The 17,547-nt window shown below is 39.6% G+C and overlaps 1 protein-coding gene across 1 annotated transcript in view; it reads right to left on the bottom strand.

Annotated features, from left to right (window-relative positions):
* arhgap5 (Rho GTPase activating protein 5) overlaps positions 1–17,547 on the bottom strand; it is an 84,853-nt gene that overhangs the window by 37,410 nt on the left and 29,896 nt on the right. The window contains exons 2-3 of the mRNA XM_047344786.1: positions 13,198–17,137; positions 5,912–6,065 (exon numbers count right to left, since the gene is read on the bottom strand). Of these exons, the coding sequence (XP_047200742.1) occupies positions 5,912–6,065; positions 13,198–16,932 (3,889 nt within the window). The 5' untranslated portion in view covers positions 16,933–17,137. The remainder of the gene's footprint in view (positions 1–5,911; positions 6,066–13,197; positions 17,138–17,547) is intronic.

Genomic DNA, 17,547 nt, shown 5'->3' with positions numbered 1-17,547 from the left:
AGTGCTTTATCCAAACAAAAAACGGTGAACCATCATTTCTATATTCATTGGTAATTAAAAAAATTCCTTAAAAATACATAGTTTGTCATAAAATGACCAAAATATTCTCAATTAGCCCTGCCAATTACTGCATGTAATGAGTTTTCAACAAAAAAATTATAAATCGTTATTTATGCATTATATAATGGCCCAAAATAAGAAATTCTTTTGAAATCCATATTTCATCCAGAAATTTCCCAAATATTCTCAGATGACCATGACTGTAGAAGAAACAATACCAGTGTTTATTCAAGTTCCTGGATTTAGTGCTTTATCCACAAACAACGGTTCACCATCGTTTAAAGTACTTGACCAATTAAAAAAATTCCTTAAAAACATAGTTTGTCATAAAATTACCAAGATTTTCTCAATTAACCAAGTCTGCAATAATATTCAATGTTTAGAATGTCCATGTATGCTTAGTTGTTCAACAAAAAATGAAGTTTATACAAGACTATCATTACCAGAATTGAAATATATGGATTAAAAATCCAAATTTCATCGTAAAATTTCCAAATTATTCTCAGATGACCGTAGAAGGAACAATGAGTGTTTTTTCAAGTGCCTGCATAAATTACCTTTTCAACCCAAATACCAAATTCAAAAATTATAAAAAATACTAGGTAATTCATAAAATCCCCTAAATATTTTTAGATCACCATATCTATATGTGAAATGATATACATTGTTTATGATGTCCTTAATTTTAATTATCAAATCAAATAAAAACAATTGATAACTATCATTTCAGTGATATTAGTAATGATGACCAAAATTGAAAAATTCACATAAAATAGTTTTTCAGAAAAATCTCTAAATATTCAGCAAGAACATCTTTAATATGAAGTATATGCCTAATGTTTCTCAACCACAACACTTTATTCGTACATCTTAATCTAATTTCAAGTTGGGCCAAAAAAACTTTTTTTTTGCTTCAACAAAGTTTGTTCGTGTTTAACTTACAAACTGAAAAACATTTTTGAAATCCATTTCAAATAGTTTTATTGGCCACATCCGCAGTCTCACCAGGCCCAGTTTCGCTTTGATTGGCCTCGGCCCGAAAGGAGACGTTAACAAAAATATTATGCAACATTGTTGCTAATTAGCATAACTCTATGATTTTTGTTTTCAAAACTTATGATTTAGAGTGACTCAAAGTAAGTTCAAGATTAGAGATTTAGTCTCTGCAAGCAGCAGTGTCAGAGATAATCACCAAAACGTATTTTATAACAGGGTCATCTAGTGGTGAACGTTTTTTATGTACCTAGGGAGCACAATTCTGCATATGATCTGTGAGTTCCCCGACAAAGTGTTTCAAATTCACTCAGTTCAAAGGTCAAATGTGAGATACCATATAAGCCACACCCACTTCTTAATCATATTAAAAGTATGTCCTCAGGCCAAGGTCTTGAGCTTATGTACCAAGTTGCGTGTCAATCCATCAATCTGTTATGCAGATATAAGCTTTTGGTGCCTATAGCGCCCCCTATGATTGACTGTGTATCAAACTAAATGTCTCTGGATGTTGTGGAGCTGTTGTGGCTGACACGCCTCTTCAACACTGCGTGGTAGTCAGGGACAGTACCTTTTGGACTATGAAGCCACAAGCCAAGAAAAGCCGAAAGGACTCCCCCTTCTGCTTGACCGTATACCTTACTGTCACCAGGTTGGGGCACAGTAAGGGGACAGACCTTACGGCCACAGCTATGGGTGGCAGCATCGACAATAGAACATGTGTGTCTCCATGGCCTCCCCCGAAATCTGGTCAAAGGTCTCCCAGAGGTGGGAGTTGAATACACCCCTGGCTGAGGGCTTCTCCAGAGGTTCCGAGCAGACTCACTATACGCTTGGGCCTGCCAAGTCTGTCCAGCTTCCTCCTCTTCCACCAGATCCAACTCACCACCAGGTGGTGATCGGTGGACAGCTCAGCCCCTCTCTTCTCCCAAGTTTCCAAGACATGCGGCCTAAGCTCTAAAGACACAACTACAAAGTTGATCATCGATCAGGTCTCAGATAAGCATACAGCATATGCTATGCTTACTCTATGCTTTGGGAGAAACATAAAATTACTGCATGCATTTTATTTCTAAAAGACCCGAAAAAGAAACTTAAAAAACTGCAGAAGTATCTCAAGTTTTTACAAATGTAACACAAAAACATTCTGGACAATAACAGAAAACCACAAATGAAACTACAGATCAAAATTTATATGATTCATACTGAACTGTTGCATAATATCCTTAAAGAAAGATACACTAAAGCCAGTGGTTGGTCTATCAGATGGGTGGCATTTATATTAAGAAAAGAGCAAGCTGATCAAACATAGGTGCAGTGTATACCGAAATAGACAAGATACAGCTGTTTTAGTGGGCAATGTGCCAGGCGGAAAAAGGCTTTTTGGGACAATTTAGCCAAATGGTATGTATGATGTTTTCATTTCCATATACAGTACAGACTAAAAGTTTGGACACACCTTCTCATTCAAAGAGTTTTCTTTATTTTCATGACTATGAATATTGTAGCTTCCCACTGAAGGTATCAAAACTATGAATTAACACATGTGGAATTATATACTGAACAAAAAAGTGTGAAACAACTGAAAATATGTCTTATATTTTAGGTTCTTCAAAGTAGCCACCTTTTGCTTTGATTACTGCTCCGCACACTCTTGGCATTCTGTTGATGAGCTTCAAGAGGTAGTCACCTGAAATGGTTTTCCAACAGTCTTGAAGCAGTTCCCAGAGATGCTTGCACTTGTTGGCCCTTTTGCCTTCACTCTGCAGTTCAGGTCACCCAAAACCATCTTGATTAGGTTCAAGTCCGGTGACTGTGGAGGCCAGGTCATCTGGCGCAGCACCCCATCACTCTCCTGCTTGGTCAAATAGCCCTTAAACAGCCTGGAGGTGTGTTTGGAGTCATTGTCCTGTTGAAAAATAAATGATGGTCCAACTAAACGCAAAACGGATGGAATAGCATGCCGCTGCAAGATGCTGTGGTAGCCATGCTGGTTCAGTATGCCTTCAATTTTGAATAAATCCCCAACAGTGTCACCAGCAAAGCACCCCCACACCATCACACCTCCTCCATGCATCATGGTGGGAACCAGGCATGTAGAGTCCATCCGTTCACCTCTTCTTCAAAGACACAGTGGTTGGAACCAAAGATCTCAAACTTGGACTCATCAGACCAAAGCACAGATTTCCACTGGTCTAAAGTGTAAACCATTTCAGGTGACTATCTCTTGAAACTCATAAACACAATGCCAAGAGTGTGCGGAGCAGTAATCAAAGCAAAAGGTGGCTACTTTGAAGAACCTAAAATATAAGACATATTTTCAGTTGTTTCACACTTTTTTGTTCAGTATATAATTCCACATGTGTTAATTCATAGTTTTGATGCCTTCAGTGTGAAGCTACAATATTCATAGTCATGAAAATAAAGAAAATTATTTGAATGAGAAGGTGTGTCCAAACCTTTGGTCTGTACTGTATGTTCAGCAGCCGCGTGTGTAAGGGAAACAATTATACAATGTGTGTTTGTATAACACCTTGTGACCTTCTTTCGGGGCTGCTTCGTCACTTTCACTTTATAAGACTGGCTAAGACAAACTAAGGTTATAAGATATATGCCCTTCATTTTTGTGTTTATCAATTGTATTAAGCCTTGTAAACTGATGTGGAGTAGTTTTTTTCCACAGGACTGTAATAGAACAAGATTTTGAAAATAATATCTAGGGTTTAGATTTAATACTTGCGTTCACAATTTAATGAATTCAATCCTCTGACCTTTTTTGAATCCTGCACCTAAAAAGAGACTAATCGAGATATGAAAGACATTGAAATAATAGCAAATAACAAAAACTAGCTACCCCATTTTTAAACATAATGGCTAACTGCATTAGAAAAATCTAGATACATCGAAATAAAGCAAATTTAGAATAAAAACATCCAGAGTCATTATAATCTTGCAGATTGATACCGCATAAATTGTTATGAAACCAGATAATTAAAAGAGAGCAGTTTTATCAGGGCCAAACAGAAATATTTTTAGGAATGTAACATGTCACTTTAGCCTGGTAAAGTTTCAGCAACACATTAAAGCCCAAACATATTAGTTTAAGCTTAAAGTGATGAACATCCACAAGAAGGTCTTAGAGATGGCATTAAAACTACATTTTAGCATTAAAAAAGCTTGCTTGTTTAGCTATGAATTGGCAGTGAATGACTACTTATGGTTCTGTCAAGACTTAAGGCAAACAATTTAGATTGTTCTTTGACTAATTAATGAAAAGCATTTTGAAATCACAGCCAGCTTTTACACCTAGGCTGTCACAGCTTTTACAGCCAGCTTTTAAACCAGGTTGTCACATGCCAATGTTTTTTTTCTGGACTGTTGAAAAAAATAATAAAATAAACAATAAAAAGACTGAACCGTGGATTTTGTGAATCATTCATGACCATTTTTTTGTAAACCAAAGAATGGGCCAAAATGGAAACCAAATAAAAAAAAGCTAAGTACACCAGATGAAACACTGGTACATAAACAGGCAAAACGGTTACTTTTTTTTTATCAAAGCTGTGCATTTAGCAACATATTCAACACGTTTAAATGGAATTTCTACAATATAGCAGTAAACCGTGTTCAAACAAAAAGATTGCACATAAAAATTATATAAATGCTACTTTCGATACCGATTCTTACACATTCTTAATTTAGGTACAAAACCATACACTTGATTCACATACAGTATCTCGTTACATGGAAAAGAGAAATGAAAAGAGTTGAGCACATTGGCAAAATATGAAAATGAAATATTCTGCGTATGTTGGACATCAACTAAATATTCTGTCATAGTCCTGCCAGAGATTCATTTTCCAACTTTTAAAAGTATAAAAACTGATCTTTCTTGTGATCTTTTCTTCCTAGAGCTTAGAAAAGCATTACATGGGAAAGAGTACGGGTCCATATTAATATGCATAATACATCGAACTGGTAAAAGATGAATGATTTTAATATTCATTTCCATGATCAAAGTGAAAAGATGAAAACGCGTATATTCATTTCTGCACACATTCAATTTTAAGAATTTCTTGGAATGCTGGTTAACCATATTTATTTTTAGCTCCTTCAGAACCGTGCAATAACCCTAACCCATTCATTCTTCCCCTTCTTTCTACTTTGGAATTTTGCCCGCTGTCTTCCTTCTTTTGTCAAACAGACAAAAGTTTGCCGTATGGATTTTCTACATGCTGTAGGAGTGAGAACAGGTTACAGATGATAACCTCCTTACAAAAACAAATTAACTCATGAATTATTTTGTCAATTTAAGATTTAAAAAAAATACACACAACACAAACAATATTCCAGAGACATTAACTTGCTTGCATTTCTAATGTTCTATTCAAACAATAATAAAAAGTTAAATCTATTTAAGAAAAAAACTACGACAGTTTACATTTACCTTACTCTGCGTATGTTTATTAATACCAGCACATTAGTATTGGGCGTAAACAGGGCTCTTGTTTCACTCAAGCAGCTGATCACTATCATAAAAGGATCCAATAACCACAACTCACTCCAGCATGAATGACGCAAACATATTCCCACAATGGCCATTTCTCATTTGTTCTTACAGGAATACAGCTCTTTTTTGTTTGTATCTCTGTTGCCACCCTATAATCAGTATCTTTAAGTAATATTTAATATCAAAACCAATTCCACATTGCTGCGCATAATATTCCTAATAAAGTGTCAAGTCATCAGTCATATCAAAGAAATGCACCTTGTTTAACTGAAACCCATTAGGTTCTCTCTGTACATGTAGAAAGAAGTCAAATCTTAAAGAGATGCCAAAGAATTTTGAAAGGCTGACCTGTAAGTTCTATGTAGTCAACACATTTCTCAATGAAGAGCGGGACGGGATGCTCAGGAGTCACCAGATTCTGCAGGGGAACTCCAAAATAGTTGCTCTCCCAGGTTCTCCGAGTGGGTGGGTAAAGTGCCTTTGGGGGCTTGGTTGATTTCGGCTATGAGTGAAAGGGAGATGAGAAAGTCAAAAGCTATTTTAGTTGAAGATGGAGAGGAATTAAGAATAACAAAGAAATACAAAAAAATAAAACAAGAAGTGACATGAAAAACAGGACGGTAAGGAACAGGAAGAGAAAAATAAACAAGCAGAAGAAATACTTTCATTAGAAAGGAGGTACAATTTAAGGAGTTTGAAAAAATAAACAGTTCAACAGATGCAGAGGTAATGATGGAATTTGAACAGCAAATGGAAAATATAAGATCTTAAGGGATCTGACATACAGTGGCTTGTAAGTATTCATACCCCTTGAACTTTTCCACATATTGTCACATAACAACCACAAACATAAATATATTTTATTGGAATCTTATGTGAAAGACCAACGCAAGTGGTATAAAATTGTGAAGTGGAACCAAAATTATACATGATTTGTTTTCTGTTTTTTACAAATAAAAAACTGAAAAGGGCAAAGGTATTCAGCCCCCCCCCCCCTGAGTCAATACTTTGTGGAACCAACTTTTACTGCAATTACAGCTGCAAGTCTTTTAGGGTATGTCTCTACCAGCTTTGCACATCCAGTGAATCAAATTTTTGCCCATTCTTCTTTGCAAAACAGCTCATGCTCAGATAAGATGGAGAGCATTTGTGAACGACAGTTTTCAGATCTTGCCAAAGATTCTCCATTGGGTTTAGGTCTGGACTTTGACTGGGCCATTCAAACACATTTATATGTTTTGTTTTAAGTCATTCCACTGTAGCCCTGGCATTATGTTTAGGGTCCATTGTCCTGCTGGAAGAAGCACCCCTAGAGCATGATGTTGCCACCACCATATTTGACAGTGGGGATGGTGTGTTCAGAGTGATGTGCAGTGTTAGTTCTTCGCCACACATAGTGTTTCAAATTTTGGCCAAAAAGTTCCATTTTGGTCTCGTCTGACCAAAGCACCTTCTTCCACATGTTTGCTGTGTCCCCAACATGGCTTCTGGCAAACTGCAAACTGGACTTCTTATGATTTTCTTTTAACAATGGCTTTCTTCTTGCCACTCTTCCATAAAGACCACATTTGTGCAGTGCACAACTAATACACTGCTAAAAAAAAAATAGGAACACTTAAACAACACAATATAACTCCAAGTAAATCAAAGTTCTGTGAAATCAAACTGTCCACTTAGGAAGCAACACTGATTGACAATCAATTCCGCATGCTGTTGTGCAAATGGAATAGACAACAGGGGGAAATCTTTGGCAATTAGCAACACACACTCAATAAAGGTGTGGTTCAGCAGGTGGGGACCACAGACCACTTCTCAGTACCTATGCTTTCAGGCTGATGTTTTGGTCACTTTTGAATGTTGGTGGTGCTTTCACACTCGTGGTAGAATGAGATGGACTCTACAACCCACACAAGTGGCTCAGGTAGTGCAGCTCATCCAGGAAGGCACATCAACGCGAGTTGTGGCAAGAAGGTTTGCTGTGTCTGTCAGCGTAGCGTCCAGAGCCTGGAGGCGCTACCAGGAGACAGGCCAGTACACCAGGAGATGTGGAGGAGGCCGTAGGAGGGCAACAACCCAGCAGCAGGACCGCTACCTCCGCCCTTGTGGAAGGAGGAACAGGAGGAGCACTGCCAGAGCCCTGCAAAATGACCTCCAGCAGTCCACAAATGTGCATGTGTCTGCACAAACAGTTAGAAACCGACTCCATGAGGATGATATGAGGGCCCAACGTCCACAAATGGAGGTTGTGCTCACAGCCCAACACCGTGTAGGATGCTTGGCATTTGCCAGAGAACACCAGGATTGGCAAATTCGCCACTGGCGCCCTGTGCTCTTCCCAGATGAAAGTAGGTTCACACTGAGCACAGGTGACAGACGTGACAGAGTCTGGAGACACCGTGGAGAGCAATCTGCTGCCTGCAACATCCTTCAGCATGACCGGTTAGGCACCGAGATGAGATACTCGGACCCCTTGTGAGACTATATGCTGGTGCGGTTGGCCCTGGGTTCCTCCTAATGCAGGACAATGCTAGACCTCATGTGGCTGGAGTGTGTCAGCAGTTCCTACAAGATAAAGACACTGAAGCTATGGACTGGCCCGCCCGTTCCCCAGACCTGAATCCGATTGAGCACAACTGGGACATTGTGTCTCGCTCCATCCACCAACGTCACTTTGCACCACAGACTGTCCAGGAGTTGGCGGATGCTTTAGTCCATGTCTGGGAGGAGATCCCTCAGGAGACCATCCACCGTCTCATCAGGAGCATGCCCAGGCGTTGTAGGGAGGTCATACAGGCACGTGGAGGCCACACACAATACTGAGCCTCATTTTGACTTGTTTTAAGGACATTACATCAAAGTTGGATCAGCCTGTAGTGTGTTTTTCCACTTTAATTTTGTGTGTGACTCCAAATCCAGGCCTCTATTGGTTAATAAATTTGATTTCCATTGATAATTTTTGTAGGATTTTGTTGTCAGCATTTTCAACTTTGTACAGAACAAAGTTTTCAATGAGAATATTTCATTCATTCAGATCTAGGATGTGTTATTTGAGTGTTCCCTTTATTTTTTTGAGCAGTATATATATATATAGATATATATCTATATATATATAAAGAGAGAGAAAAATATGTATTTGAACACCCTGCAACTTTGCAAGTTCTCCAAACTTTCATCTTAGGTGCACATCCACTGTGAGAGACATAATCTAAAAAAAAAACAATGATTTTTTAAAATAATTTATTTGTGTTACTGCTGCAAATAAGTATTTGAACACCTGCCAATCAGCAAAAATTCTGGCCCTCAAAGACCTGTGAGTCCGCCTTTAAAAAGTCAACCTCCACTCCAATTATTATTCTAAATTAGAAGCACCTGTTTGAGGTCGTTAGCTGCATGAAGACACCTGTTGGCCCGTCTTCTCCAGAATTGTCCTATGCAAATGCCTAAAACAAGCTCTTTCAAACTTTTCACTTCTTTATTGAGATTTGCTTGCATTTGAAAGTGTATTTCTCTTCAGCTGTACCTGGAATCACGAATTATAATGCTAGCTGAATTATAAATACACTTTTAAAAACACATATAGAACATTTCTTCATCAAAATTGAATATTTAAAAGCTTATTTATTCTCAATCACACTCTCCAGCGAAACGGTAAGATTACATAAAATTGTCCATTTATTCAGGTTAAGTTTAATATCACCTGCAATGTCAAATCGACTTACAGGTCCTTCTCAAAATATTAGCATATTGTGATAAAGTTCATTATTTTCCATAATGTCATGATGAAAATTTAACATTCATATATTTTAGATTCATTGCACACTAACTGAAATATTTCAGGTCTTTTATTGTCTTAATACGGATGATTTTGGCATACAGCTCATGCAAACCCAAAATTCCTATCTCACAAAATTAGCATATTTCATCCGACCAATAAAAGAAAAGTGTTTTTAATACAAAAAACGTCAACCTTCAAATAATCATGTACAGTTATGCACTCAATACTTGGTTGGCAATCCTTTTGCAGAAATGACTGCTTCAATGCGGCGTGGCATGGAGGCAATCAGCCTGTGGCACTGCTGAGGTCTTATGGAGGCCCAGGATGCTTCGATAGTGGCCTTTAGCTCATCCAGAGTGTTGGGTCTTGAGTCTCTCAACGTTCTCTTCACAATATCCCACAGATTCTCTATGGGGTTCAGGTCAGGAAAGTTGGCAGGCCAATCGAGCACAGTGATACCATGGTCAGTGAACCATTTACCAGTGGTTTTGGCAATGTGAGCAGGTGCCAGGTCGTGCTGAAAAATGAAATCTTCATCTCCATAAAACTTTTCAGCAGATGGAAGCATGAAGTGCTCCAAAATCTCATGATAGCTAGCTGCATTGACCCTGCCCTTGATAAAACACAGTGGACCAACACCAGCAGCTGACACGGCACCCCAGACCATCTGACTGTGGGTACTTGACACTGGACTTCTGGCATTTCCTTCTCCCCAGTCTTCCTCCAGACTCTGGCACCTTGATTTCCGAATGATATGCAGAATTTGCTTTCATCCGAAAAAAGTACTTTGGACCACTGAGCAACAGTCCAGTGCTGCTTCTCTGTAGCCCAGGTCAGGCGCTTCTGCCGCTGTTTCTGGTTCAAAAGTGGCTTGACCTGGGGAATGCGGCACCTGTAGCCCATTTCCTGCACGCGCCTGTGCACGGTGGCTCTGGATGTTTCTACTCCAGACTCAGTCCACTGCTTCCGCAGGTCCCCCAAGGTCTGAAATCGGCCCTTCTCCACAATCTTCCTCAGGGTCCGGTCACCTCTTCTCGTTGTGCAGCGTTTTCTGCCACACTTTTTCCCTCCCAAAGACTTCCCACTGAGGTGCCTTGATACAGCACTCTGGGAACAGCCTATTCGTTCAGAAGTTTCTTTCTGTGTCTTACCCTCTTGCTTGAGGGTGTCAATAGTGGCCTTCTGGACAGCAGTCAGGTCGGCAGTCTTACCCATGATTGGGGTTTTGAGTGATGAACCAGGCTGGGAGTTTTAAAGGCCTCAGGAATCTTTTGCAGGTGTTTAGAGTTAACTCTTTGATTCAGATGATTAGGTTCATAGCTCGTTTAGAGACCCTTTTAATGATATGCTAATTTTGTGAGATAGGAATTTTGGGTTTTCATGAGCTGTATGCCAAAATTATCCGTATTAAGACAATAAAAGACCTGAAATATTTCAGTTAGTGTGCAATGAATCTAAAATATATGAATGTTAAATTTCCATCATGACATTATGGAAAATAATGAACTTTATCACAATATGCTAATATTTTGAGAAGGACCTGTACATGAACAAATGACACAATACATTAAAATAATACTAACACAAACTGTTAGAAATCACTTGTGTTTAACGTTCACTGTGATGAGTGGTAGCAGGAGCTCAGTGCCGATAGCACGGTCAGATCTCTACCGGGCTAGCTTGCCCCACCGCCGGTAGGGCTGGCGAGGCAAGCCGGGAGTTATTACGGCGAGAGCGGAAAACTCCAAACACGTTGGAGCACGTTTGAAACTAAGCGATGTCCTGATAAATCAAGCAGATTTTTCACGTCTACACAGTTATATTCCCGCACTAAAAACATTGTAAAAGTTCATTTGTGTCATTTGTGTTATTTGAGTGTTCCCTTTATTTTTTTTGAGCAGTGTAGTTGTCCTTTGGATAGATTCCCCCACCTGAGCTGTGGATCTCTGCAGTTCGTCCAGATTCACGCCTTGTCTTGGTAGATCATGCCATACTCTTTCCATTTCCGGATGATGGATTGAACAGTGCTCCGTGAGATGTTCAAAGCTTGGGAAATCTTTTTATAGCCCAAGCCTGCTTCAAACTTCTCCACAACTTTATCCCTGACCTGTCTGGTGTGTTCCTTGAACTTCATGATGTTGTTTGCTCCCCAACATTCTCTTAACCAACCTCTGAGGCCGTCACAGAGCAGCTGTATTTGTACTGAGATTAGATTACACACAGGTTGACTCTATTTAGTTATTAGCAATCATCGTGCAACTTCTGAAGGCAATCGGTTGCACTCAGAGCAAAGGGGGCTGAATACTTTTGCACACAGCATTTTCAGTTTTTTATTCGTAAAATTGTTTTAAATCAAGTCTTCACATAAAATTCCAATAAAATATATTTATGTTTGTGGTTGTAATGTGACAATATGCGGAAAGGTTCAATAGATATGAATACTTTTACAAGCCACTGTAAAAACGATGTAAAAACAACGACCAGTAGCAGGTAAGCTATGCAACAGCAAAAACAAAAAATACTTTATATGATTTTAAATTTATATAAATTGATTTTAAATTTATATAAACTGAAATTTTTTTATGCAAATACATGGTTAAGAGAGTATTTGTAGAAGAACTTGTGTATAATATTATTATGGTATATAGCTATAAACAGTATCCACAGAAACATTGCAATATAGAAAATAGTATTTAGGACCTTAGGAAAGAGTAAAACGGGTAGGAGGAGATGAAAAGATAGACAAAGAAATAGAAAATGGTAGATCATTAGATTAGAGATGAAGAAGGAAGAGAAGCGATATCAGAACAGAATTCATTTTAAATTGATGGAAAGGGGAGAAGTGTAGAGAAGACTAACCTGAGGAAATTGACAAAATGCCAAGTTAGTCTTGGTGAAAAGACAGCACACTGGAATTCTTCAGATTTAGCATGCATTTGTGATTTGGTTAATGTACCTTTCCATTTTGATTTTATATTACTTTAATAAATAGTTACACACTAAATAATGTGTCTTTGTGGTTTTGCATACTGGATGTTAAAATAGAATAATTGTAAACCAGGTAAATATAAACACAGAACGGAACTCCTGGTAATTTTAATTTCCCCGTTCTCCTCTGCTTTTCACAGTGTCATGCCCACAGTTGCTCAGACTCTAATTGCCCAAGACAGTCAATCAACACCTTCTATTACCTATTCTATTATTCTATTCTATTACCTTCTTGTTGTAATTCATTCTCATCTCTGTTTATCCAACAGCATTATTGTTCTAACAATGCCCAGCATTTGAGACCATGTGCTGCCAGAGGGTGTTTCACTAATGATTTGCACGCCATTGTCTAATTTGTTCTACTGAGTTTGATCATTTCCATGCATGTGAATGCTTAAAAAGCCCACAAATCTTTACCATAAATTTATTTATCCATGAGGAACTATACTTCAAATATGAACTGGTTTTAGCACTGATACACTACTGCATAGTTTTACCTAAATTTAGGGCATGTTTCCAAATTTTAATATATGTTATGTCTATTTTAAGATACTAACTTCCTGAGCCCAATGTTGGAGAACATACAACTGTGGGATAATCAGATCTGACATTGCTAGAAGGACAAGGGCAATTATGTGTTGTATTTATGTGTGTAGGGCATCAGCAGGATGCTGCTTGTTGAAATATGTGCTGTAATGCAAAATGAGTCCCAAAGTTATAAAATCACATACACCCAGGTATTTACCTTTTTCACCTTTGGCTTATTTTTCATTTCTTCTATGTCTTATGTTTCCAAAATGACAGTAAAAAAAAAAATAATAATACAATTATTAATTTTGCATTCCAGTGTAGCATAGTAGAGAAGACTCACCTTTTTCTGGTCCTTTGGTGTCTTTGGTGTCTTTTTCTTCTTCATCTTCTTATCGTCTTGCTCAGGGTCAGAGGTGATTGCAGGATTATCTATACCAATCTTCCATGGGTCAGCTGGGGAGAGAAGTGGGTCTTCCTCACTGCCTCTGTGGGCTCTTCCCTTTTTCTTTTTCTGTGTGGCAGGGCAAAACTCCTCACCATCACTGTCAGAGTGGATTCGTCTTTGATAGGCCTTTGTTTTGCTGAAAAGGATTTTAGAACGATGCTTGTATTTAGAAGGTCGCCTCATAGCCTGAGACCTTCGATCAAATCCATTCTCCTCGTCTCCTACTGAATGAAGGCCATGCAGTCCACCAAAGGAGTTTTTAATTTTCACCAGACGGCTGTGAGAGTCTTCAGGCACAACATAAATGTCATCATTGTGGAAACCTCTGGACCGAACAAGGGTGTCAACAGGTTCTGCATAGTTGTCTGATGCTTCAACATCTTCGGTGTGTGTGACTGGGCCACAAGGCATCCTGCGATTGCTTCGCATGCCAGCCTCAATGGTTTTAAGTAGGTTGGGGTCCAGCCTTTTCACATTAGGCCTAGGGAGCACCGGTTTAGGCCGGACAGGTGGAGGCACTTTGTGGTTGCGATCATGGTCTCCTATAGCTGTGCTATGAACAGGATACTCATTTCCCTCTAGGTCAATCCTGTACTTTGCCCGCTCACTGGGTGTAGGAAGAAGTTGAACATCATCACCTATTGGACTGTAAGGTGGGGGAGCCTCATTATCATCATCAGATTCAGGATAGTAGGTGTTGTAAGCTGGCAAATGGCTATGGGGCAATGTGGAGAAAACGTCTTCACTGGCTCCAGTAGTGCAGTCGCGTGAAGAGCTGTCGAGCAGGAAGGCCTTCTCAATGCTTGGCTTTTTCTCTAGCACTTCGTTGAAAAAGGGTGTAAAAACCTCTGTCTGGCGGTGATATTGTGACAGGGAATAGAGTGCTGTGAACTTGGCAGCAATCTCTGTGGCAATGTGTTCTCCTTCAGTCATCAGTTCCTTAATGGCATCATTCTCAAAGAAGTCTGCCTGGCTGTCTGTGATCGCCACCATCTGGACAGGGATCACATCTTGGACTTCAGCCAAGAATGCCCGTAGGGTTGCCATTGACGCTTTGCGTTTAGCAGAGTAGACCAGAATATAGCCATGCACAAGTTCATCTTTACGGACACCAATTGCTGAGTGGTACGAGAGTATAGTGACTTGGATCCTTTTCCGGCTGTCCCCAATAATCTTGTCCAGAATTACCGTATTGCTTTGGCCTGGCTGTCCTGCACTACAGCAATGTGATTCCAAGAAAGGTGAGAGGATGAGGTCAACACTAAAGGGATCCCAGCACATAGCACACATTACTATTCTGAGGTCAGTCTCATCCATGTCTTTGATACAGGGTAGCAGTGCTAAGACATCCAAGTTATGCTTCAGCCCCTCCAGCACAGCTCTGAGCCCCTGCTTAATCTGAAACTCAGTGAATTTCCGAAGAAAAGCTCCTGAGGGAATGTCAACAAAGGTGCACTGCAACTTGTTTGCAAGCTGTTGGCCTTGGTGCCTCAGAATAGGTATGTTTTTGCAAACACTGTCTCTCTGACTTGAAAGAATGAGTATAAATGGGAGTGGCTGAGTGAACTGATCACGTCGATTCTGTGCCATCTCAGCTCTGATCCTACCAATGCAATCACCAATGCAGTTGAGAGACTCTATGGAGTTAAATACACAAAAGCAGCCGTGAGGCTTGAATGTGGCGACCCATGTGTGGCTGAAAAGCAGAGTGGAGTTGACATCCACAGGAAGAAGCTCCAGTTCATAAATTTTACCATCAAGTGTGTACTCATCATCTGTGGACTGAGCTCGGATCTCATTTGCTAGTTCTTGTGAAAGACCATCTTTTCCAAGAAGGCAGAGATTGATCTTATCAATGTTGGCACTGCTATAGTGGAGATTTGAGCATCCATGGTCAAGCTGCACCAGCCTATTAGCCAAAACCTGCTCTACTTTCAGATCTATGCAGTTCTGTCCACTTAAGCACGTCTCCTTAGTGGGATGGTAGACAAACCCAATATGTTTAAGGAGTAGTGACTCTCTGTCTGGGGCAAGTTTCTGAAGTGCTCTGTATCTGGGCTCTTCATTGAGTACACTGTGAATTTCTGTCATCTTGTCACAACTGGGAGTTGCATTCAGGTCCAGGTCATAAAACAGCTCAGCATGCTCAAACAACATTTCCTGAAAATCCTCTTTGGCCTTTTCAACTATTTCTTGCTGGTGCCTACAGTAAACATCCTTTCGATCAGATTCAGTGATGTACTTGTAGGCCTCATCTTCCATGACAAAACACATGACTTCTTCCCAGGGTTGCCCTGGACTGATAAAATGAACCCTTTCCAGAGTCTTCTTAAATCTATCTTTCATCTCTACCCTTCTTTTCTCAGATAACAGGTGCTGGACATGGGTATAATAAATTCTATCCCCATCAGGTGTATCGAGGAGGTCAAAAGGTATTCTGCGATCACTATTATCAATGTGGTCTGTCTCATCCCACGGTGTATGATCCAGTACCACAAACCAACACGGGAAATCGTGCCGGTTGCGGATTATAGTCTGTGCCTCAGGCCATGACAGGTGTTCAACTTCTTCCAGACTACAGAAAATATTGTTAAGGGTTTTTGGAAGTGTTGTCAAGTACTCCTCACGTCTGCGTTTAATGTGCTCTTGCTTCAGATGTGAAATGTGCTTTGTGAACATGTTGCGTGCTTTCCGGGATCCCTCCAATGTGATAAACTCATCATAGTCTGGTTGACCCTTCAAAGTACTTAAGACTGTTTTCCATGTGATATGATAGTCTCTCACTGTTTGTACCATTAATTTCTCAAATCTGTCTGTTACTGAAGCAACAAGCTGTCGGTGATTTTTATAGGCATCCAGGTATGGTATAGTTTTAGGCTTTCCTCTTGTTTTATCAATCTGTTGGATAAGGGCACTGAAGCAGTGCTCTATGTTGACATTAAAACGTGCTGATGTCTCAATTAGCATCAGGTTCTTCTTGCTGGCCACAAACATCTGCAGGTCCCTCAAATGCTGGTCTACACACTCATCACACTTTGAAGCAGCAACAACAATAGGTTTTTTTGACTTAACGATTTGTGAGTAAAGGCTGTTAATAAACTTAATTTGGTCATCAAATTTCCTATTGCAACCCTTGCTAACATCAACACAGAGCACAAAGCCATCAATGTTCAGCTTTCCATCAGGCATCTGCCTTTGGTCAAAGTCCTGCTCCAAGCCAAGCTGGTCTGTGCAGATGTACATAAGCTTCTCTGCTGACTGGAGTTTAGTTGCTGCAGCTCGTTTGGTATATGGCTGTAGATTTGTACTTCGATGAGGAAGAAATGTTTGATCATCAATGAACTCAGTTTGCTCAATGACTTGGATTTTACAGTCGAAACCCTCCTCTCCCCTAATGTTCACTTCCCCCCAGTAAAGAAAGTGGTCATTGTTGACAACACGTCCACCAAAGTCTATTGTACTAAGCACTGATGTGTGCTCAGAGTAGTAATTGTCTGCATCTGGGCGCACATATCGATTGCATAGGCAGGACTTGCCCACACCACAGTTACCCTTTTCTTTTTCAGTCCCAGAGAGGCCAACCACACTGACGGAAAATGTCAGGGAGCGTGCATCCTTATTCTTGGCCATTATATATGCCCACTCATTGCTAAATTGGTTACTATTAGGAAAAATAGATCAAGATATCATTCCAGTTCAGCTGCTCAGTCGGTTTGGGGGCTGGACATTTTCATCTTGGCTTTACTAAATCTTTTCCTCCAAATTGGTCTCACTTCTTTTCGAGACTATTCCTTGAGCTGGGTTACAGCGACCAGTGTCTTCTTTTATCACCTTCCTGAAAGATATGAAGTTTGATAAAAAACTGTAAAAAATATACAAAATAAAAACAAAAATACACAAACAAAACAATTTGATTATTTTTGTGCTAACATGGACCTGATTACATGTTGTGTTTATTAAAAAAGGACATATTAATTGAAAAATTTAAGAGATGTCAAATATTTTTACTTGTTAAATATGCCATGCAATACTAGACACTCCTAGTTTTAAAATGGGATGGAAAACCCTTCTAAATTCTGAGCGTTAAAGGACAACAATTTGTTTTTAACAGTGAAACAAATTTATCAATGTCACTTCCCCTTTGAAGAGAAAAGGGAATGGTTTCAACTATTTTGTACCAAGGTAAGATAAAAACGGCATGCAGTCTGGCGCTCTGATAGCAACTGACCTAGAAATAATTTGCTT

The sequence above is a fragment of the Girardinichthys multiradiatus genome, chromosome 19, assembly GCF_021462225.1.
Source record: "Girardinichthys multiradiatus isolate DD_20200921_A chromosome 19, DD_fGirMul_XY1, whole genome shotgun sequence".
In the NCBI taxonomy this organism is placed as follows: Eukaryota; Metazoa; Chordata; class Actinopteri; order Cyprinodontiformes; family Goodeidae; genus Girardinichthys; species Girardinichthys multiradiatus.
The sequence above is the reverse complement of the archived record's forward strand: the minus strand, read 5'-3'. Positions and strand labels throughout refer to the sequence as shown.